Here is a 24,982-nt window from a genome sequence, read left to right as displayed (position 1 = left end):
CATGAATGAACAGCAACAATACACAATTCATTAACCAAATGCTTAGGAATATTTCACACTTCAGAAATCTACTGATACAGTCAGAATGTCTAGTAAAAGGATAAACATGTATTACCTATAATAATTTCTGTATGCTTTACAACTGCATTTTTCTACCACAACATAGCAGAGGCAGAAGTGAAAAAATCCCAAGTAATCTTTAATAATACATGAAAAAAATTAACCAGATTTGAGTTTGCATGTATCTACCAATAGTAGATAACTGCTTTATCTACTTCAAAATTACCACACCTTCTGGACAAGTATTGTCCAAATCAAGCTATAAAACACTCCTGGAGTCAGGTTTTGCCTCTTATTTCTAAGACGTATCTACAGGTTTAGGGAACCTGAAGAACTTTATGGCTATCTACTATGTTTTACACTTTTTTTTTTCCCCATTTTATTTCCAAAACCAGAACTACAAACACAGAAACTAAGGAAGGTTGGTTCTCTCTCTCATTGGCTGATTCTACTGAAAACAACTGAGGGAACACAATCCAAGACACACTTTTCTCACAAATCTTTTACATAGCTTTTTGGATAAAATTATTATATTCTGGGTGAATATAGCATTTTAATAGAACAGGAGTTGATGCTACAGCCTCTCCTGCAGAAACAGTACCCATGCATTCTCATCTCTGTATCTGAAGATCTATTTTCATTAAACTTGTAAAATTACTTACCCTCTTTAAAAGCTGTCAAATTTGCTTAGAACCTGCTGGCCAATTTCAGAGTTACTGTGTGAGGTGGATGACACAGACAGGGTGGACATTAGCATCCTGCTTTTTCACTCCCTGAACAGAGTTTTTCACATGTCTGACCAACTGCTTGAGCTATTGGGCAACATCTGCACATCTATTGGGCAACAATCAACTGTAACCACACACATTCTCATCCTCCTGCAGAAGTCAGGTAAAAAGCATTAGCTTAAACTCATTTTACCTTGAGCTTTCCATAAGTTAAGGCTACACATAAAGTTAACATCAATTCTGCTGCTTCTAGTAGCTTCTTAAGTCAGTTACATAGCTATTCCCCAAAAGAGAGGAAATTGGAGCGCAGATCTACTGTATGTACTTTCAGACTGAATGGTGCTAGTACCTTTCACTGAAAATCCAGACAGACTTCTCCAAACCTGCGATATACTAAGCAGCTACAATGCATTAGCAGAAGTTACAGATATCTCATGTTATAAGAAATATGAGCTGCAGAGCCACTGTGCCTCATCTAGAGTTCATGCTTGGCCCTTTCAAAACAGTTGCTAAAAGTGCTGTGCAAGCCTTGTCTTTTCTTTACTGCAGATATTCTCCTGCACAAACAAGTGAAATGTGACTACAGATAAACCCACTAAGTGAAGAGCAACAGAGAATGAGAAGTCCATCCAAGGCCATTCAGCAAAAAGGTTAGACAACTGCATACAAGTACCTAGACAATAAAGACTGCTGAAACAACAAAATGCAATGACATTTTTTTCTTCAAGTTCATTTTAGTTTCTGAGAACAGAAGTTTTATAACCAGGCATTTAGAGTACACCTTCTCTATCTTCAAGTACTTTTGAAAAGCCAATCTGATAAATTTATTATAAACCATGTAATCCAAGAATAAGAATGCAATTAAATTTTCAAGCCTTACCTCTAGTGACTGCATCTAAAGCACAGCCACATCCTGTTGCTCCTCCACCTATAACAAGGACATCAAATTCACCTGTGGTTTGCAGTGCCAAAATTTGTTGTTCTCTTGTGGGGAGATGGTTCTTTATTGGAACAGTCACAGCTTCTGCAGCTTGAACATGCACAAAGGTACTCTACAAAGATTAAAAACAACACATGAGGATCTGCATATACACACACATGCGTACACCTGCCCCCCCCCCCCCAAATCACAGCATTTTCTATAACCATAAAGGTAAACTCAAACATTCCCAGTCACTTCACCTATATCTAATAATAATATTGTATTAAAACATTATGGAGCAACAAACAGTACTAAAACCATAAAGGGTTAGCACACTTTTACTTCATCTTGCCTACTTCAATACAATGCTATACTCAAGCACTACTACCTATACTACTTATTTCTAGGAACAGCCTTCTGCTATGTCAAATGTTACAGGATGCTCAGGAAGTATTTTAATAAACAGACACATAGTTAGGCTCTCAACCCTCTACGAAAAAAATCCATCAAAGCAAAGGACTTAAAGATGAATGTACATTTTATATTTTAAAACTGGTTACTTGTACAGTGGCATTAATCTAAGCTCAAATTTGATCAGGTTCGTGAGACGATGTCGTTTACTGTCAAATATAGTATACTAAAACACCAAAGAAACGCTATTTCCATATCCTTTTTGAAAATCTTCAAAGCAAAGCAATTTGTATCCTACAGCACGCTAAAATACACCTTTTCTTTAAAGTGATAAAACTTAATGATGTGGCAGTTTCCAGACAAGTTCAGATTTTACTGGAATAGCTTTGAGAATCTCTCTAGTACTCTGCCTGATATTCCATGAGCCAGTGCTGCTCTCCATTTAGTGACCATGGTGAGAAAGGCCACATGCTTGCTCAGTCAACTAATATGGGCCACAGTTTAAATTTTAAGGTTTTAACCAGTTTCTAAAGGCTTTCTTCTGTTACCATTGATTTAAACTGAATTTTGAAAACCTTTACACTCACAGGAATTCCCAAACCCTATTACTGGTCATGTACTTCACAATCTATGTTATGAGTGCCATCACTGTGGGTTCATATTCATCACACTAATTTTACATACAATGGGCTACAGGCAGATATCATAGTTGTTCAGACAGTTAAATAGGGTGCAAGACCACAAAAGTCATGCTTGCTTTCTCTTTGCTTTCAGCTCCAGCTTTGCTTTTTGTTTCAGCTCTTTTCCTCATTCACCATTGTCTCTCATTCTGCATGAAATTAGACACTGAGTTTCTCTCACCACTACTTTTTAAGACCTGAAGGACCCATCTTTTCCGTAACAGAGTAATCACTTGTGTGTACGTGTAGCTAGCAGACAAGGCACCTGCATTTACAATGTAAGAAGGGTAGTGGAGGTACTACTGGCTACCGAGCCAGAACACCCACAGCACATCCGAGCTTGGCAGCAGACACCCCCCCCCCCAACCTTGAGAACATTACTTGAGCCAGCTATTTCAGAAATAAACAGATTTTGGTGCTCTGAATTTCATTTGATTGAGAGGAGTGCTTTTATTAGTATCTAGCACTTCCAAAGGAGCTGTTTTAACCACTACTGATTTGAAATACATATGTGAAAACAAATAAATGCCTATGCTACCCAGACAAGGGGCCAGGACAGAAGAACTAATTGACCAATTCAGAATGGATCAAAATAAACAAACAGGACACTAAGAATTAACATTTTCAGACTTTCCTGAAAATTATAAACACTTTCAACACGAGGAAAACCTGTTTAAACCCTACAGTCTAAGGTCCAAGCATGATCCAGTCTTCAGTCCAAATGGCAGACTTAACTGATATAAAATAGCTTGTGTCCAGATCTCCTAGACAGAAAAGAGTAAACTAACACAAATTCAAGTGACCAAACACAAAATACTACTTTCTTACTATCATCTAAAAGAATTTGTCTAATCTCTTTCCATCCACTGCTTACAATGTGCAAGTAAGCTCTCTCATTTAAGTTTTTATTTTCAAACATTCCTTGAATAAACTGAACTAGGCAAATTGTTCAGTTATTTCTATAATTTATTGCTTATTGCACTAGCAGTGAATTACAATTGCCACAGAAATAGCTCCTAAGTCCAGTCCCACGCTGCAAACACACCATCACAAGCACCGTTTACCCTGCCTCGGTGTTTTATCGTTGTTCAGCCCACATGTTGAGTTTCCCAGATAGATGCTCCTAGATCACTGCGCTTCTGAAAAGCTCTCCGCTAATGTAAGCCACCTCCAGGTTTTAGGAACTCCAGGCACTTTCCCCATCGTTTGCAATGGGGAGGGAATATACACCTGCAATGTTAAAATAGCTTGACTGACAAAAGGTAACTCAGTCGCTTGCCACCATCTGTTCACATGCGCAGCTGACCAGGTTTCCGTGAGTAGTTACCCAAACGGTGGGAGTTCCTCTTTGGCAAGTAATTCACTGGTTGTCATAGAGCTCTGTAAGCAGACCTTGTGATTTAAAGGTAAAAGCAATTCTTGCAACGTGTCCATTGTAAATTAACAGCCAGTCCAGCCATGCACAATTCATTATATGGTGCATACAACCTAAATATTTTTGTTCAAAATTATTTGCTTATTCTTCAGGAGTATTATGATTGAAATGCATTATTTCTCAATGCTCCTATCACTACTGTACAATTGAAAATAAAATCTAATAACTAGTAGCCACGTCTAAAGGAAGAGCACATTGAAAAGATAGTTAATGATCAAGTTCATCCTATAATCATGGATTATATTGACTATAATGCAAGTAGCTCATGCAAATTACTTAGGATAGCAGCAGCCACCTTCATTGCACGTGTTACAATTCAATCAATAAGGAAAGTTGGACTAGAGAAAGAGTGCTTCGCTTTATATTAAGGATTCATATCTTCCCAGAAATAAAGTGAAAATTCAGATTTCAAACAACCGAAGTTTGGCAAATTAGGACTCAGGCTATAGTATTACTACTGATTTTTCCCGGGCACGGTGCTGGTGGTTTCCACTGGGGTCACCTCCGGCCCTGCCAGCCCCAGCCCCCAGCCCAGCAAGCACTTGGGCAGGGGCTACCCCTCCAGGTGTGTGACTGGGTGCATTAAGCACTCAACCAACTGTGGCCCAGGCTTAGTCACCGACTACAAATGCACAGTAACGAAAGGTCTCCTAATTAGAAGCTTGTTTAAACCCACCGCAACCCTCAAATAGAGACAGATGCGCTGCCAGCCCCAGGAGTTCAAGGAGGTACGAGACACACACAGACAGCGGAGAGGTTGAGTCAAAGTGAAGCAGAGGTGAATGTTGATGAGCCTCCCAATTACAGTCTTCCCTCGCTCTCACATATTTACATACTAACGTGGCAGCTGGCAAAGATCACCAGATAAGGTACAAAGTTTTGGCACTTCAGAGAAACTTAGCTTCCATGTTATTCTTCTGACCAATGAATTCTGTATATTCCCACCTACTTTTGCCTCTTGCTCTGCTCTCTCCCCAGCCTACTCGTCTCTAGCAGTGCTAAAAACTTTTATATCCCTGAAAGCATGATAGAAACTTGTATATTTCTAAAGTATGGTACACTGACGCAGTTCCAGAACACGTTTTTCCAGGGAGTGATGAACACAAGGAGGGAAACACTGAGAGGATCCAACTGTTCCTGTGTTCACTCCTTCCTCCATGGCCGTAAAGACAACCCTCCTGCCTCTGTGCTTCTGCAGGGGTTTGCTGTGACCCCTCTGACTGCCTCCAGCAGCAGCTCTGCACAGCTTACCCCCCCCAAAGGGAACAAAAAAGCAGCGCATGAAAGGTTTTCCCCCTTGAATACCTGAAAACTGTGACAAATCGGCAGCTTTCTGGGTTGCATAGCAAGTGTTACTTGTGGCTTCCTACACGGTCTCTGGTTTTCCCTTGGTAAGCTGTTGCATTAAGCATGCTTTTTAGTCCTGTATCATTACAGAGAGTACAGAGAGCTGATGCCAATTTCCTAGCTTCCCTAAATATCACCCTGTGATTTGGAGACAACAGTGACAAGAAGGAAATTGTGAAGACCAAAACCACCCATGGCTTAGTCTTGCATGTGTTTGGGTTATGCAAATTCAACTACCTATGCTCAACTTTCTTAAACTTTAAAAAAGTGAAAATCCCCATCTCAAAATTAGTTTTGCACTATGTTTCCAGACATGCCTTCTTCAGCAAAACAAGTGACTATTTTCAAAGTGTACAACTTAACTTCAGGAAAATAAGAGGATACACGAAAACCAAAATTCAGAGTTCAAGAAGTACTAGCAGAATTTGGTTTTGACTATATTTTTTGTTTTGGTTTTAAACACATTATGTACAACAAATGGCTTATAGTAAAACATAGACCAGAGTCCCAAGCAGATAGCCACTGGTATAGCAAGAGCATAGAGATTAGCACTGAAATATAAGGAAAGTGATTAGCGCACTAGGAATTGATATAGATATGATTCATCTTGCTGTCAATTAAATGCGAGAGTGAAGAAAAGCTGCATACAGGGATCCCATCTGCAATAACGTGATTAGTTTGGCAGTGAACAAGTATGTTTACTGAAATAAGCAATTGCTGTTTATATCTACAATTTCTCAGGCAAGAGTTCCTTGAATGGTTTTGATTACACTCTTAGCAAGAAGAAATTTAGTTTGGCAGTTTGAATTTAATCATGAAGTTATAAAGTGATCTAGTAATCCATAAGCAAGCATTCTTGTTAATTTGCTAATGTAAATCTCTAGGTAGGTTTGCAGAGTCAAATTCATCATCCTTATTCATTAAAAAGAGGAAAAAAAAAGTAATCAAAAAAACCCAAAAGCAGGCCCCAATGCATTATCCTGTTATCACACTCTGTTGGATTCACCTTGATGAGCAATTCCTACTGACCAACAATGTCCTTACGCACCAGCAAGAGAGAAGGATTGCCTAGTGGGCTTAGTTAGGAAAAGACAGCAATCTCTTACAACTCCAAAACAAAGCAGTGCTTTTTCCCTTAATGATTATGGGGAGGGCAGGGGGGGAAATCATTGGCGGTCTCCAATTCAAACTTGGCACATCAAAGAATACCCACATCATATCTAGTACTAGCCCACTTGGCTCAGCATTAAAATAATGGCAGAAAAAGCAAGAATGCAGCAATTCAGTCAGCATCTACAGGAAGCAAGAGAAACTGGTATTTCCATTTCTCTATCACCATTAGTGTTAGAAGCGCTGATGAAACAGCTAGCAAAGGCTGGCTGTATCACCTTTGCCATTCAGGTATCTGAATACTTGAGGCCAAATCAATCAATTATGTACATAGCCTGTGTATTTTATGTCTCAGAGGGTTCCAACTTCATCTCAGATGCAATTCTTCTTTTCAGGACCTCATGACTGGTAGTCAATGTAGGGTACATGGATTTCAGAGTTCCTGTATTGTTTAAGATTAATTTCCTTTACAGTGGTAGCACTGAAAAAAAACTTAAGAGTCTATGCACACTTTTGCTTTACCAGAAAACAGTTTAGGAGGGACTAGTTTCTTCAGATGTCTGTACTGCCTGCTGTGAAGAGTTGCCCAACTGTCTCTTCTCTGGAAAAGGGTTTTTCTTTTTAATCTAACCAAGAGCCTTCTTGTCAGACTTACGCATTTGCCCGCAACAGCCTAAGTCAGTAAGGCTGCACAGAAAGCTTGACCAGCTTCCTTAAGGGTAATGGTTATTCAATATGAAAGAATGACTCCTGTGTGTTTACTGAAAGAGGTTTTGCTTGAATTAGTGTCATTCCTACTTATTGCCTTACACATAGCATTAGGCTAACCCAGCTTATTAATTCAGTAAATATCCTGGCGACCAGGTTACTATAAAAGACACAGAAGTGCAATATTCATCCGTCAGCTTATGAGTTAAATTCAACAACAGTTCTGTCATGTCAACATGTGTTCCCATCCTCCCTTTTCTCGGCAGGAACTGTGTGTTGCCAAAAAACCCAAACACACAATAAGGGCAATTTGCTAAACTGGTTGTATGCCTGCATATGCCATACATAGATATTCTCAGGTTATATTGCTTCAATTGCTGCTGCAGAAATGTGCTCCAAAATGTCAGCACACGTGCGTGTGTGTGTGTGTATAGAAAACTAAGTTGGGACAAAAATCTTGAAAACCAGGAAAGATCTGAATCAATGGAGTGTTTTATTTCCAAGGTGTAAACACTTCACAGCTGTTTACATACAGACAAGGTTAACCTTGCTAACTGTGCCATTCTTCTCACAGTCAGGCTTTGACTCTCAAACCTAGCAAGGACAATTTAAATTTCAACATCAGAAATTGCCAACAGTCATCCCTTTTAGTAAGCAAAACACCCACTAGTATGCTTGACTAACAAATCCAGATGGCCTCCCACCCATTCGCAAGGGCCAGAACTTTTACCACGCTTCAGCTACTCCCTTGGAATTACCTGGGACAGACAAGTTTCATGGAAACATTGAACACCAGGTGAGTGAACATGGAAAACAAAGACAGATCAACTAGATGGTGTGTTCAGGATTATTAGCCAGCCGGGGTCTTTATTTTGTAACTGGATGCCCCTAATTCCAGGTGCTAGTCACAGCACAGACAACCAGTCACTGAGTGAAGCAATATGAACATGGGTAAAAAACCTGAGCATTTTATTTCTGTCTTATTATGTGCTGGACTCTGCTCTCGAAATAACAACAGATTTCCTACAATGTGTAGCCAATTAGTGCACATCTTGGGGCAATATCCTTCTCTGGCAAAGGAAGACAAGATCTTTGCCCTAGCATATATTTGATTGGCAGGCATTATTAAAAAGAGGACACTTGGGCTGGGGGACATGCCCACAGCTTAGATATGTCAACACGACAAATGGACTGTCCTCCTTTGTGTCAATCCCTCCAGTTACGTTCCACCTGCTGCCCTATATTAGGTGTTTAAGGCAGCAGCTTTAAGGGACATCACGTGGGAAATATGCAAGTTAGTACAACATGAAAACAACATGCTGTTCACTTGACAGATCCATTTGCTTATACATATGCTGGAAATTTTCAGATCCTTTGTAGACTGATCCCACACAATAGGTTTAGAAATTGGGGAACAAGCGGTTATTTCATTTTGACACCATGATCACCTTCTGTAAAACTCTGGGTTTTGATCTGTCTCTGGAAATTCGTAACAACAATCCAACGGCCATCTAGTCCCAGAAAAATGGGAATTCCCTGAATTCTGGAATACTGCATATACAACAAGTGAGCTATCCAGATCACTTTTCCCTTCCAACTCCTTCTCTTATTTAACAGTCCTAAAATTTGAAGCTGCCATTTCTGACAGTAATGAAGCCAGATTGTAAAATCCTGTGATAAAGACTCCAGAGAGAGTTAGAAACAGTATTATCAGCTAGGTGCAAGACAGGCAGCCCAATGGGAAGCTCACTTTAAATGCTAGGTTTTATTTTCAGCAACATTTTTTCTGAAGCCATAAGGATCCTGGCTTATCTACTTTCCAGCTAGGTTCCCCAGAAATGACTCATCTCATTTGCTTTACCAGTACCTCAGCTGCTACTCCTCCTCCCCATAGAAACAGCCAGAAGACTCAGATTATCATTTATTCAGACGTAATACACACCTTCATGGAGCTCAGTGAAGACTGTCTCCCATCACCCACTGTTTTACCTTCGACTAGACCATTAAGATCCACTTCTGTTCCTATTTTCAGTTTGCCCAATTTGAACGGCAACTTATAGTAAATGTGTGGTAACTAAAGCAGTTCATAGAGTAACAGCTTGTCTAGATAAAGAGCTGACTGATTACATTTCTAAGGTGAGAAGCAGAAAACACCACGCGAAATGAGCACCTGCTCACCTAGCTGCTCAGATTGATACTATCTCAAAGGAAGGAGGAGGCAGTTCCTTGGGCTTAAGCTTTTTCCAAATCCAGATTGAAGCAAATCAGGCCAGAGCTCTGACTACACCTACTTCAACCATTTTACAGAACACTGACTGCAAATATTTTTGGCCGAATGCAAGGTACCAGCCTCACAGCCCACATTTAACACAAGATCAGAAGACATGTTCCCTTATACACATCTACTAAGCCTAGACATGGTTATTTTATAAAACTCTAAAGCACAGCACAACTGCATTAAAACAATAGGCATTTATTTGCTTTAAGACAAAGAGTAGTTGCTGACCCACACCAGCTCTACCTGAAACAAGTCCACAACTTCCTTTTACCGATTTCTCCTTGGCTTCTGCATCGAGAAGTTAAAGAGCATGGCGACTCCGACTTTACTGTGAGGAGCAGATATGCCAATGAAATCTATTTTCTACAACAGCAAGAATCAATACACAAACTGACACTGGAATCTACTGCACCTCTTTCTACTGCCATTACTTTATTTTAACAGTATGTCTCCAACATCATCCTTCACTGCTCAGGAAATTTATTCTGTCTTTGTGCCTTAGTTATCTGGAAGACAGCACTGAACTGTACCTCAAGCTTACCAGTTGTCTAGGTTGTGCCCACCGGATAGAGGCCAATGCCCACCAGAAACAACAGAAGCCTCGCCATTGACTTCTTTGGCACAGATCCTATCCTCAAACAGCTTTCAGCTTTTTGTACTGAACGAGAGCTGGCACCATGACTGTTTTGAAGCTGAGATTTTCAGAGGTAGTGCTACTGCTTTTTACTTCAACCTTCTAAGTTTGAAAATACTGTCCAAACTCTACTTAGAGCTTATACTTCAATCAGTACTTTCCACTCCTGCAACTAAGTAGAATCCCTAGTAGTACACAAAGGTCATTTTTTTAAACATGAAAAATGATTTACAAGAATTGCAGTTCCCTCCTGGTTAAAGACCTACAATAGTGAAACATCATTTAATGCCACCCTCCAGATTAGCACCTACCAAATCAAGCTGAGAGGCTCTTGGCATTCCTTTCCAAACAAAACTATTCGTATAAGCCTAACATACGCTCAAACAGATTTTAAGTTTCATATTTTATCAGAAATCATAATTAATACTTACGTGTTTGTTTCTATACTGAGAAAATTGAGAGAGGCCAAAAACTGTTGCTATGGCACCTCCTCCAATGAGAGCAGTTCCTTTCACTGCCTTCTGAAATGCCATTTTTTACTGTAAGAAAAGAAGATAAAAATTAATAGGCAGTTTTACCATGTTAGAATCTAGGTTACACAGAATAGACCATTTGTAGAAACTAATGACAGTGTTGTGACAAGTTGAAACTTGGGGTAGCAATATATTAATTAGCAATTTTCATTACAATATTAATAATTTCCAAACAAAGACTAGACAGAGGCAAGCCAGAGTGCTCTGCTATTTGCTGTGAAAGCTAAACAACAAAAGAGTATTTAGATATATAAGTAGATACGTACACACACCCCTCATTTAAACTCTTACGTACTCTTATATGTGACAAGTGCTTACAATACTGTGGCAAAAGCAGAACAAGAACATGCCATCATCAGCCAGATGGCCACCAAATCCTTACCACAACAGAACAGCTGATCTGCTTGACAAGATCACCTTTAGCTACCCTCCAGTCCCATCAAACTATTTCTACAACCACATTTGCCTAACAGCACTCCATCCTGCTTTCCAGCCAGGAATTACGATCCCTGTATTCACTGTATACCAACAAAGCTTGTCTTACCTGGGAACAGTGGAGAAGCAATGCACTGCTAGTCAGGAAGCAAGTCCTTCAGCGAGAAGCAGCAGCAGAGACAGTGGACAAGATTAAGTGGCTTGAAGTAAGCATAGAACTTTTATCATCTAGCTACAGAGGGTTTAAAACTAGCCTTATGTGGGTCAGGCAAATTCTTAAAAGACCCAGTGTTCGGATATTGAATGAAAAATTTGCATGGAACTGACCTGAATCTTAAGCAGGCACAACCTAATCCATCTTCCCAGGACCGCGGCAGCTCGCATCGCATTAGAAACAACATACATCAAGTTTGAAGGACTCCCATCAGCGCTCCAAGCCCTCCCGTTACGAAGACACCTTTGTCCAAGCCCCAGATTCACCCAGCAGTCTCCATACAAGAAATTTAACACCGTTAAGGCTTAAAGCAGAAGCAGGCAACGTGTACAGCCCCGTGCCAACACCAGAACACCAGCGGACTTACAACGTGGCAGCAGTGGCCCCGGGCCAGGAGCAGGGAGCCGCAGCAGCTCCCCATCCCGGGACTGGGCAGGGGGGGAGGCCCTGGTAGCCTCACCGGGAGCCTGGCTATAGGGCTCAGCCCTTGCCTTGGTCCTCCAGCGAGGCCCCGCAGGTCGTCCCCGCTGCCATGGTCCAGCACAGCTCTGGCACGGCACGGCACCTCACCGTGTGCCTGCTGATCTAGAGACTTCACAGCCCTCCCTCCGCAGCTGCTGCCCATCTTATACCAAACACACCAGACTGGGTTATAAACCATTACTTTGGGCAACGTACAGCTTTCTTGTCAAGATTTGCAGCAAACTACTTACAATTGAAGAGTTATTTCTTTGGCCTTATAAAGACAATTAAACAAGAAATACTATATGTTATCATACGTCTGTACACATCTTTCTTCTCGTATTAGTTCTTCCAGCTAGCATAATTGCTCTTTCTTCTTAAAAAATACACCGCACATGCTTAAGGCACACGCCAAACAAGAAAATTTCATTTTTAAGATGGTGTAGATCTTAGCTTCATTCCCCATGCACTTTGCTTGCAGCACACTCAGTGTGGTGGGAAATTCTACACACAATTACTGTATGCAAACATTTGATGTACAGATGTTGTACGTACATACCGCATGCAAGCGATTATTGTACAGAAGGCCAAGACTTGCAGCTTCCCACACATTTTTCTGAAGAGCATGTATGCTCTTGAAGATTCCCACCACAACAACCTTTCTCGGTACATACGTAGAGTATCACATCTTCCATTTACTTCATACTTCGGTCTCAGAAAAGACCAACTTCATCTTTCCTTTATAGCATGACAGGGAGGAGTAAAAGGGAAAGGCAATAGACAAAACCCCAGCAAGGGAAGTTTCTGAAAGGGAAGTTACTGTGGAAGCCTGGCGTCAAAAGCTACAGCACCCCCACAGAAACAGGGAGTAAGCCTTGAGTCAGAGGCCTGGGACCTTGTTGCCAGCAACAGCAAGCAGCCGCACCACCACCAGTACACAGCTACATAAGAAGTGCTATGCCAGGGTGCTATCTATCACAGATAGCCAGGCTGCCACACTGCTGCAGCCAGCCCTATACCTCCCCTTATGCTCGCTGCAGAGCCTCACTTTGCACTGCGTTGCGGCTCCAGCTCCCAAGGGGTGCAAGGGTCCCCGTCAGGTCTGCGGTCCGCTGCCCAGCTGCATCGCACGGGGGCTACCACTGCAAGAGGGAAGCGAGCACCCGACGAGGAAGGCTGCCCGTGGGGGGACCCGCCAGCGAACTGCCACAGCAGCCCAGCACAGCCAGCTCATGGGACAGCCACGCATGCTGGGACGCAGGCCTATCGCCTGCAGGTACCCTCTCCCATCAGTCTGGCACAAGTCTCGCACGACATGATTTGAGCAATCTGAGAAATGTGCTATCAAAGGAGCAGAGTGCCTCAGAATCAGACCCTATCCTGCACGCTTATCTCTCCCCCCTCCAAATTAAAAAGTAAAACCTAACCATCAGCTAAACCCTACCACCTTAAATCTGTTCAGACAACCTTTCGTAATATCACTTCTACATACCTGAAAACGCCTACGGATACTCATGAAGTCGTAACACAATATGAAATTCAGTACTGCACAAGAATTAAAACAGCAGCTGGAAGACTTGCACTGCCATCACCACGCTCATCATCTCCTACAAAATAAAGAACTAAGACAATCAACATCAGTTCACATACCGTCTATAGCCACACAAAGCATATGGTGATGGTGAATACATACACATCATCCAAGCACTCTGTGTACTACACACTTCTACCATAAGGTTTCTTTGAGTTGCTAGAATAATAACTTGTCTTTCAGACTGCAAACTGGTGGCAGTCTTGAAGTAGTTTCACACACCTTACGCATCAGCAAAGGAGTCACTTCAAGTAAGAGTATGAAACCCTCACAAGTGCCTGTTCCGGGAACACAATATGGTCTAGAATGCAAGAGAGTTTAAAAAGAACAAATTAGCATCTTCCAACAAGCCAGCTTACATGTCTGCAGAGATACTGGCTTTCAAGAAAACAAATGGAAGTGTATCCTTTCAGTGTTTCACCAAATTCTGTAAAAAAGGGTGATGGCTGAAGCACAAATCCCTACTTATCCCTGTTCAGCTAAACTCTTCAAAAGTTCTTTAACTATGAACAAACTAATTGAGAGCCATAGCGCAGCAGCTGGTGTTAGATGGCAAGCACAGTCCAACAGGCTCCTAGCCAAGTGCTAAGCACCTGCACCCTCCTCCGCACAGCAAGGCACCCTCCACCCAAGGTCAAACCAGGCCTGGGGAGGGGCAGACTGCAGAACCAGGGTAACTGAAAGCACAGCTGACACTAATCCTTGCTTCTTGTCCCCTGGCCTCCTTAAACCTTTCCTGAGACTTTATTTTGAAGAGCAGGTGCTTACCTACCAGAGTTAAACCATTACATTTTCATTGAGTAAGACTGAATTAGAGCAGCACAAGGTATACAAACCACTGACTAAAAGTCTCAGTGGTCATTGCCTACACCAGTTTACTTTAAAAATGCTGTTTCCCAGACAGCTTTGGAAATCATTTATTTTTGCTTTCAAAACAAGGAAATAATGATCTTAGGACTGCATGTTCTACTGCACCTTTTTAACAAGCATTTTATCAATACATCTAAAAAAAAAAAAAAAAACCAACAAACCCCAAGTTTTTAAAACTGAAGAAATACTGTAGCTATTTGACCTTTACATCTTTAGCTATGGGTTAAAAAAATCCTTACTGCATCAATCTAAATCTAAAGTTTATCTCATTGTGAATCACACTAGAAGTATCATTGCATATATGAAGAAAAAAAGCACAAATTCCCCCAGAGTTGTGTAGTAGATTTTTTAAGTTGTTTGTAAAACAATCCTGCACAAACTTATGAAAGTAATCAGGAGAAATAAACTGAACACTCACCACAATTCTGAGCTACATAGATAGCCTTATGCTATTTTTCAGTAGTTTGAAATATCAATTCTTCTGATAACTTTTTTGTTAAAAAAACTCAAACAGAATATGCTCATGTACTAAATAAAAGCTGTACTGGGCCAGTGCTGGGAAATAAGATACTCACTAGTATTACAACGGCTCTTCGTGTTCAGAGAGCTACATCTCCTGCGTTTTCATCTCCCAATAGGCCTCTGCAAATAGCAGGCACAGACCCAAGGTCTCTGCTTTCAGCTGCTTCAGTTGAAGGAGCTCCCTGTGCCATCTTCTCTGTACTTCCCATCCGTATCAGCAACCAGCCATGCTAACATACCTTTCATTACCCCTGTACCCGACTGCTGTACTCACATGTGCTGACAGGCAACATTTTGTTACGGATGCCGCAGGTTCTCATTCATTAGCTAGGATAAACACTAATTCTTCCAGATCAGAGAATTTGTTTAAACAAACAAGTGGCAAAAACAACAAAAGCCCCCATGCCCCCACAATGCTTACTTTGATCCAGAAAGCTTTGAAGTATCTGTCACCAGCTCTAACACAATACTATGGAAGCAAGCAAACAGCTTTTACTTAACAGTTTCCTATACAAAATCTCTCCTAGGAACCCAACAAACTCCACTGCCCATTGCATGCAATAGATATTCCTTCATATGCCTAAATAAAGGACAGTCTGTCTTCAGAAATTAAATTATTATCAAAATCAAATGGAAGTTCAACTCAAAATTGGTTTCTTGAAAATTCTGGATGACATACAAAATCTTTAGAGGATGAGGTACAAAATCTTTAGAATGGTGTCTATTTACCACAGTCTTTTGGCATACTAACCTTTTCCACCTTCAAATTTCTACCAGTGAAAATTTTTACCCTATAGAACCCAGTGCGAGCAATGCAACACATGCAGAACTCTGCAGAGCTCCACCAGCACCTGGAATTGCTGACACTCAACCACAGGCAGTCCAATCCGGGGAGCTGCAACAGCCGCTGCTTGCCTGTCTGCTTCCACCACCTCCGAGAGCTGGTTTCCTCACATGAAGCCAGACATAAACGTGTACTGATAACAAGGGCGGGAAGAGGGGGAAAAGAAAAAGAGAAACCTATATACCAGGCTGGAAACCACAGCAGTACAGAAGCTGCTTCAAAAGCAGCAAAGGCAGTTAACCTCAAAGGAGAATCAGACTGGACAGCCAAGTGGCACTCACTTCTGTTGTCCCATTTTAATATCCTTAGAATACAAATGTGGTTGCCCACATACTGTTACAACTTGACCCGACTGCCCCATAGCTTCTTCCCACAAATGAGCACAGTTTTTTCACTGCACATATAACAACATGCAGAGAGCTGCGACAAGCCTTTCTACTAACACAACCTGTTTACAGCAACTCAGCTGACACCAAGCCTGAGTTCCGGGCACCACCACAGTGGGCATGAAGGTACAGGCACATAGGGAATGGGGTTCAGGATCACTCCTGCAGTGGGACCTTACACCAGTCTCACTGTGGATACAGCTGTCCTAACTGCAGTAAGGTGAAATTAGATGTGCCACAGAGAACAATTTTGCCACTTTCATTATGCAAGATAACATACATAACATAAAGAAACCAGCAGGCTCGGTGCCCTCTATACAGGAGGGATTTCTAGCCTCAGCCATCAGCTGTCAGTAAGGGGCTACCCTCTGCCTGCCCGACAGCCGGGTACGTGTGTCATTAGCTCTACTGAGAGCTGATAGCCAGATTATATGCAATTCTCCAGAGAAAGGAACACTCCCAGGAGACCAGCTGCTCAAATTGCCACATAAATCTTGCTCACCGTCGGTAAAAGAAGCTTATTCAGGGACAGAAAGGAAAATACGGCTTAACATAAGCCACTCTAACGCAAAGCTAGACAGGCATTCAAACCTGCAGACAGTGCTTTTACACCTAGAACATCTCAATTTCATCCTAGGAACCCGTGAGCCCCTATTTGCAAGGTATGAGCAGATGTATTTGGATTATGCTGAACTGAGCTCGGGGCATTAGCAGGTACCACAGGCAGGCAGAGCCCCAGACAAACAGCCGGCAAAGACACAGTATATACGTGCCGGGCTCCAGTGAGCCATGCCGAGGCTCTGCCCCAGACTCTTCAGTGGGGCTCTACTAGGGCATATCGATTTCATCTCCTCCCTGCCCAAATGCTCCAGCTTCTTTCCAAAAGGAACTACATTGCACGTGAGAAATGGCACGCAACAAGGTCTCTGCTAGGCAGGAGGACAGCTTAAACACTGCCCCAGTGTACACACAACCAAAGAGAAATTAGAGGCTCTCTGAACATACACTTGTGGGTTTTTTCCTCAAGTTCTGTCCCAGAATGGCTGCTAAACGCTGCTGCCAGCACCAAGCAGGATAAACCAGAGCACAGAACATGAAAGGGGAAAGAATGCAGTCCACATAGTTAAGACAAAGGTTATACACAGGGTGCTATGTACACAGAAAATAGCCTATGCTTAAAAACCCCTCATCTTTTGCAAGTAGGTAATAAAATTTGACTCTCTTCCAAGTTGAGATCAATGGCTTGTGATGGAAACTGAATTTTATTTTAATGAAAATTTTAATAGCAAACAGCATGAGAAGCAATGCAGTCAGAAATAAGTCATCTTTCCATAAGACAAATACTTTGAGTCACCTTTAAAAATGGCTCAGTGTACAGTGCTTTAATGCTGTAAGTGCCATCTGACAGTGTAAATGTGCATATTAAGCCTTATCCTTGGTTTCGATACAGGTCATAAATGGCACCCTTTGGACCAATGCCCTCAATTCGAGGGTGAGCTGAAGTCCCCGACAGGCTCTAGAACAAGCTCCAGCAGCAGCAAGGAGCCCTTGACCAGCACGGGAGGAGCCAGCGGCATGCCGCAAGGAGCGGGTATTGCATACAGCGTGATCTCTCCAAAGAGTTAAATAACCCACAGGGAACACTTCTCAGCGAACCAGCTGAGTATTGGTAAAGATTCACAGGGACATTAGCTCAAACTTCTAGCTATTAAAGGATTCCTGACAAGAAGAAATACGCTGTAAACTTGACAGGAAACACAAAGGGGGGGGCGGGGGGGGGAAGCTACTCTACATGAAATGGAAGCTACACAAAAGATTTATCAGGACAAGTTCATGCTTTCAGTTTCCAAAAGTTAAAAAAGTTAATACAGGCTGTCGTCACAGTAGGAACCGCTCCCTCCTGCAGTGCATTTCTTAACCAGTAATTCAGTCACACTTACTTTGATATAAAGAAGCATGCAATAGTCACTTCCATAGGCAGCTCCTACTCCAGAGCCCAGGCTGGTGACTGGCAACCCTGCCGCAGCAGGGTCCCTGAGTGAACCTCACAAGCTAACAGACCCAGGACCTCCTGCATCGCAGGCAAGGGCTCTGCTTCATCAATGCACTTCTTAAACACAGGGTTCTGCTTCACTTTCAGCCCCACATTTAAAAACCAAAAAGCATACAAAGCGCAACTTACATCCTGTTTTTTAAAGAAGTGATTTCAACACTCGTCTTCAGTAGATGCTTCTGAATAGCATGCCCCACATAACAAGCATCTGCACCCTGCAGTTCTCATTAGGCCAATAAAAATTCTAGGAGTGACTTGCCTTCCTTATTTCCTGTAATGCCCGGCCCAGGTAGCTGCAAGACTGTTGGCTGGATCTTATTTTGAGTTGTGTAACCCACTCCCAGCCAAGGAGGCCAGGTGACTGAAAAGGAAGTGCTGCAATTGCCGGCATTTCTGTACTCAAGGACTTTCTAATTACTAAGATATCAGGCTAGATCTAAGCAGCGCACAGCCAAAGTTGGGGGAAAGAATGAGAGGAATAAGGGAAGAGGGAGAGAAGGTGAATGGTGGAAAATTCAGACGCAGAATCGCGAGTTAAGAGATCAAAGAAAGATGACTACTTTAGCAAAAGTGAAGAGACAGATGGATACAAACTGTAGAGCTTAGCAATAGGAGTGTGTGACGCCCTGTATGCTGCCATCAGACATGGTGTATGAGACGCAAAACCTGTTAAATTAAGAGAAGAAATCCAATCTGTTATGTTGTATATCTGTATGCTTTATGAGGCCATTACCATGGAATCTGGGTGCTTCACATTCCATTTTAAACGAACACATCTAATAAAGTGAGTCACTCAATGGAAGACTTAAAAATAGAAAACTTATAATCATCACCACTACAGGTTGCATAACTTGCCATTGGCACAGTAGCATTGTCTAATTCAATCTTTCTCATTCCTTCCAAAAGCTTCTCAGCTAAGTTTTGGATGATGACAGCCCCAGACCAATGTCCCTCCAGGCTGAGCTGAGAGTCTTGAACCGCCTCTGCTTCTCTAAACAGCTGAAGTCGCTATCCTCAGCTGCCTCTAATTCAGCTTTTGATCCTTCTTGCAGGACTACTTAAAAGGTGGCCACTGTGATGACACACAGAACAGCAGTAAGACAAGCCACAATTAGGTTTCTTACTGTGGGTAACTTAAGCATTTAAAGCTGTACTATTCTGAGAGTGTGTTACTGGCAATTTGCAGGGTGTGTCAATGCAGGAAGTGGCCAAATAACAAGAAGAAGGGGATGTAATCAGAAAATAATCCTATTAGCACCCCCCTTAACAAGATCATCTACCAGCTCTCTCTTGTTTGCTTTTTAAAAGACTGAAGTGGTTAACACTATGTTACATAGGATGTCAGACCATAAGCATCTTAAAAGCAAGTGATTAAAGCTTAAACCAACCAAAATTGAAGATGCTTCCCCTGCAGCACTCCTAACAGTCATCAAGCATCTCTCTCCTCAGTTGATATGGGTCTAATCTCCTGGGCTGCCCTGTGCTACTTGTTACCTAACCAGCAACAGCAGCAAACAAGAGAACAAAGCAGCATGCTTTGAAGGGCAACCAAAGCTTGTTATCTACCTCACCAGCAGAAGTCTGGGCCACTGACTCATGCACTCGTGATGCCTACATGTAATTACTGTAAGCCATATCTATAATGAAGCCACACACCAAGAAAGAGTCCCAGTGGGTACAAAACATGGCTGACACATCATGGCGGAGTCCATCCTCCAGATCCTCTCCTAAAGCCTCTGATGGTTACTTCGGGTTCTTAAACACAAGTTATGGCACTTTAATTAAAGTAATTATCCAATAACTACCTCACCAACCAAGCACAGAAACATAACCCACAATATCTAGACAGTTTACAGGGTTACGAGTCCCTTTCAGCCACAGATCACACCACAAATTTGTAAGTTCCTGTACACAGAACTTAAAACCCAAAAACCCCGCAGGCCACCCTGCACTAATAAGTGGAAGCAAAGCAGCAGTTTACCATATGGGGAAAATCCTTCCCACACTCTAGTACAGGCAACCAGGTCAGCTATCATGCCCAAAAGTAGCTGCAGTGCTTGTCATGCACAAAAATAAAGGAAAAACAAAGCACAGAATAGACATACTATCCTCATTCCTTCTCTTGGTGCCCACTGCTTCAAACTACTTAATTTGCTTTCTGTACTCAGGTACCAAGATTTTCCCACCCAGCATTAGATAATATCCCAGCTGCTTTAAGCTGTATCCTACAAGGGACAAACTTTTTTGGCTTCTCTTTCCCCTATTGGTATTTTTAACATAACCATTTCTTTTTCTTCTGTTTCACTGCCCTCCTACAAAAAAAATGTCTTACAGATGATGAGGGGAAAAGTCTGATTTGTAAATTCTTCTTGGGATTTCAGATAGTAATAATCTTGCCAGAGAAAGCAGTATGTTTCTGAGAATGAGGCAATACTTACAGACAGCGATGGCTGTAATCCCAAGCGCAGTACCTAAGAACTAACAGGAATACAAAGAAACACTGAGGTCACAAGTATTTTGAGCTTTCCCACCACACAAACATCATAATATATTTACCAAGTTTTATGATAAAAGTATTTAAATTCCCTCCTGTCCTACTGAAAGATTACTTCAAAATCTGCCATCCAAGGAGTGGGAAACCTAGTCTCCAGCCTGATTACTGACTAAATGTATGCGGGGTGATTTCCATACCTTTTTGTTCTTGTGCCAACATTGCCTTTAGCTTAAATAGTTCAAATAGTCATCCTTACTTTCTACATTAGTGGGGCTTAATATCAGCCATAAAACCCACCACACACATAACACAAACTTGCAAATACTATAAATCAATTACTGTAATTAGAAAGAAGTGTTCCTGTTAGATACAGTTAATTTATAGCTGTTCACCCTTTTCTTCTGGTATTCCTCATTCCTCTCATATTTAATGCAGATATTTGATTAGACAGTCTACCCATTCAGCTTGATCCTAATACTGAACTATATCCACAGTTTTCTTCCCCCCACCCCTAATCAAACACTAAAGGAGAAAGGATTAGAAAATAAGGTGTTTTGCTTATTACAAGACTGGACATAGACCTGCACATACAAACAGGTATCTGCTCAAAAAATAACTACAAATTAGGTGATTACTTAGGTGTGTCAGGGAAGTAGTCTAGTTTTATATACTGGAATAAAGATTGAGACCTGATAGTACATGCAAATCTAATCCCAGAGGAGGGGCATGCATTCAATACCATTTTGAAATGAGAATCAACACTTGGTTTGAAAAACACTTTGCTAAGCAAAAAAAAAAAAAAAAAGGCACAGTCCAAGACTCTGTAGCCAGCCAGCAGAGAAACAACAATCTGGGCTCCATCAGCATTATCAGAATATAACTCAGGGTGAGTCCATCTGGCATTTGGAAACCCCTTTGAGACAGAGCTACACGTTCACTTGGGAACCTGGCTTGAAGAAAGTTATTCAAGGATACAAAATGTTTCTAAAAGCAATACCATGATACTGTAGAAGAGTTTTGATTGCAAATGGTTTGTTCATTATGTAATAAAAATTGTTTTCTAAAGTAATGCTTTTTGGAAGAAATGGGCTACATCTACATTAGCAAGAGCTGTGGCACAGCTGCAGCGGACCCCTAAAGCAAAAGAGATGTTTCTGAGGTCGCAGCCTCTGTGGTGTCTGTGTTCCGCATTGTTTACTCCCAGGTAGCTCCAGTCTGGACCCACAAATACCAATGAAGCAGCTGAAGCACAGGAAGCCTTCTTTCTTTAAAGGGCGATCTTCCCACTTTTGTCTGATCTGCTTCAGAACTTTTTTTCCAGCCTCTAATTTTTATTTTGTGTTCATTTCCCTTCTTACCCAGCACTCAGCTTTTCAGTGGCCTCCCATCCTCCCAAGAGCACCCAACAAGGAAGAGGACAGGCATGTGTCCAGCTATCCATGGCCTGCCGGAGGCACAACTCTGCGGTCCCGCTCACATCGGTGACTTCACATCATGTGCAGCGGCACACCCACAATGATAAAGCTAATCCCCAGAAAAATGCAGGCTCAGACTACAACCGGAAGGCCAAGCAATATACAGGAGATTAACTGATTTATAGAACTAGACTATCAGACCGCCAGTTTAAATCGAGTGCAGCATAGGCCCATATATTTTAGAAAAGGCAAAGTAATTCTTTAAATCCTATTTGCCAGTGTGTAAACAAGCACTATAAGAGTAAGCTGTTGCTTCACAGAGCTACTTGCAAATGCAAACCCTTGTTTTGAAACCATCAAGATACTTACATGTGAAAGTAGAAAGTAACAATTGCAAACTAACTGTGGAAAAAGCACATTTCTTTTAAATATTTGCTAAAGCTTGCAGAGACTTGTGTGAAGACAAAGTAGGTAGCAGAATGGAACCTGTAGGAGCTTTCATTTGGAAAACTGGTTTGCGTTAACGGCCTTTGAACCTACAACATCCATCCAGCTTTCCAAATTTCTATTAGTGACAGGTTACCAGGTAGAAATGGATCTCTAGAGAAAATATTACATTATATAATAAGGGCCCAGCTCACAAAGTTATTACTGCTATGCTCCTATGCATGCATACATGTGCACACATATAACTAAGCAAAACAAAGTGTCTATCCGTATGTATGCAACCAAAGTAACACTATAAGTTAGATATAAAGCATGTGTATGATTTTTCATGCATGTGTGCGCCTACTCAAAACTTTCATCCGAAGTTAGACTAAATAAAATAGGTAAACGTCTAACATTAAATTTAATAATATTCTTACTGCTGTTACAGAAGAGCCAATACCAGATTTTGCCTTAGCTATCAACCCTTAAAGATCTCTAAATACCAGACTGAGTCTTTACTAGCTAATCGTCAGTCACTGCTCATCACTGAATATTTCTGAGGAACCATACCTACAAATAAGTAAGGAAAAGAAAAGGCCTGATTAACGTCAATTAAAAATACACCACGCTCCTAACAGCTGAGTCTCCAAGCTTGCTTCTTATCCATGGTCAGAAGATTGTCTTACAAAGGGACTTCAGAGCCTTCAGGCCAACATCGCTGTAATTACACTTGAGCAAGCCTCTCATGGAGGGAAACTTTCTGGGTGGAAACCCCATTACGGAATGGTTCAAAGAGAGCTCAGTATGGAAGCAGACTGCAAAAAAAATGAAAATAAGACATACAGAGAAGTCTAGCCACAACCCGAGAACCACTAGAAGACAAATGCAAGGGTCTGTAGTGGTAACAGATTCCCGCGGCCGCAGCACTCCAAGCCTTCAAGAGAGTAGTCCTTGCCTGCCGCTGCCCTGCAGGTAGCTGGAAACCAACTGCGCCCGGCAAGGCTGGAGAGGTGCTCCTGCCACCGCATGTTCGATGCCCTTACCCCTCGAGAAAGCCCAGCACAGCGGCAGCCGGCATGGCTCTCTGACACGAGGGCCTCTTAGGGCAATAAAGAGATACTAGGAAGGGTTGCAAGGAGCAGGGCAAGGAAAAGTGCAACTACTTCGGAGCAGAGAAGGGAGAGCCCCCGCTTCCTAGCAGCGTGTGGAAAGGAGCTCGCCCTCAATGCACCTTTACTACCAGTTTACAGTAAACAGTAGAGTAAGTTCAGCAGGTAATAAATCTGTCTGGTTTAAACTCAAGGTCTACACACACACACATTTATATCTTTGCCTGTAGTAATGGGCTTACAAACGTTTACTGAAGCAACTGGTTAGAAGAGAACTCAAAAAAGTTTAGGACTTACTTGTTACACCGATATGCTCTACACCCAGAAGTGGTCCCATGAATATGTTCAGTGCAAGTGAGAAGTAACTGTTCCCATTTTCCAAAGTTCAGTGTAACTACAGCTAGGCTATTCTTTGCCCAGAATTCACATTTTTTTAGTAATAGGAGACACTATATTCTACCAGCTCTGCCTGAGAAAGAAAATCTAGTTAAAGAGTTCAGCAAACCCCCCTGTTTGTTATATATAGATACCTACACATGTGCAAACAGCTATTCATAAACAGCGAGACAGCAGGGCGCTATCTCCATTTATGAGGACATTCTCGGGGCGCTTGGCCCCTGAGCAGAGTGACAACACACGGACAAACGGGACAGCTGCCAAGGACTTTATACTACTTCCATAAAACAGCCACACACTCGATTTTCTGGTCATTCTTTCGATCTCAAAGCTTAAATAAAACGGGGGGGGGGGGGGGGGGGGGAAGGGGCTGGGAGCCCTTGGTAGCATAAGGTCCTACCGTACTTTGCAAAAGTAAGATCTGGAGAAGAGGAGAGAGGGTCAGTCACGATGCATTTGCCACCGACTGATAACAAAGGCAACTTCAGGGCTTAACCCGAGGTTTACCGCAGGCGTCTCCAGCCCAGAGCACACACCGAATCCCCCTCTCCTGACCAGAGCAGAGCACGCTGCCGGCTCTCCCAGCCAGCACCCACAGCCCCCAGGTCACCCCCAGGGCGAAGCCCTGGAAGCCTGGCCAGCTCCCCTCCGCTATTAACCGCTCCCCACTCCCCCCCCCCCCCCCAAAAAAAAAAAAATAAAACCCGAAAGCCGCTTACTCCAGGAGCCTGGGCCAGCCCGCGTCCCTCTCCTCGCTGCTCGCCGGCCGGCGGGAGGAGAAGCAAGGGGGGGAGCAGCCGGCTCCCTGCCCGCCTCCTCCGGCCGCGGCACGCCTCGCTTCGCCTCCAGCGGCTTCCCCAGCCAGCCAACACCCTCCTCCGCCTCCCCGCTCCGCCTTAACCACCGGCGGCGCCTC

The 24,982-nt window shown here is 42.4% G+C and overlaps 1 protein-coding gene across 13 annotated transcripts in view; it reads right to left on the bottom strand.

The window, feature by feature from the left end:
• Positions 1-24,919, bottom strand: part of GPD2 (glycerol-3-phosphate dehydrogenase 2) — a 142,092-nt gene extending 117,173 nt beyond the window's left edge. For 11 of the 13 annotated variants that reach the window (XR_012650556.1, XR_012650557.1, XM_075029110.1 and 8 more), the window contains exons 1-3: positions 24,786-24,919; positions 10,745-10,852; positions 1,669-1,840 (exon numbers count right to left, since the gene is read on the bottom strand). Coding sequence is in view for 11 of the 13 variants with exons in the window: in XM_075029110.1 (XP_074885211.1) it covers positions 1,669-1,840; positions 10,745-10,846 (274 nt within the window). In the remaining 2 variants the exon portion in view is untranslated. Of the gene's footprint in view, positions 1-1,668; positions 1,841-10,744; positions 10,853-13,449; positions 13,564-23,967; positions 24,159-24,785 lie in introns of those variants that run through there. The other 2 variants (XM_075029102.1, XM_075029103.1) reach the window with 2 other exon arrangements.
• Positions 24,920-24,982: the final 63 nt, after the last annotated feature.

The sequence above is a fragment of the Buteo buteo genome, chromosome 5 (genome assembly GCF_964188355.1).
Source record: "Buteo buteo chromosome 5, bButBut1.hap1.1, whole genome shotgun sequence".
NCBI classification, from domain to species: Eukaryota; Metazoa; Chordata; class Aves; order Accipitriformes; family Accipitridae; genus Buteo; species Buteo buteo.
This window is presented reverse-complemented; position numbering and strand designations above follow the sequence as displayed.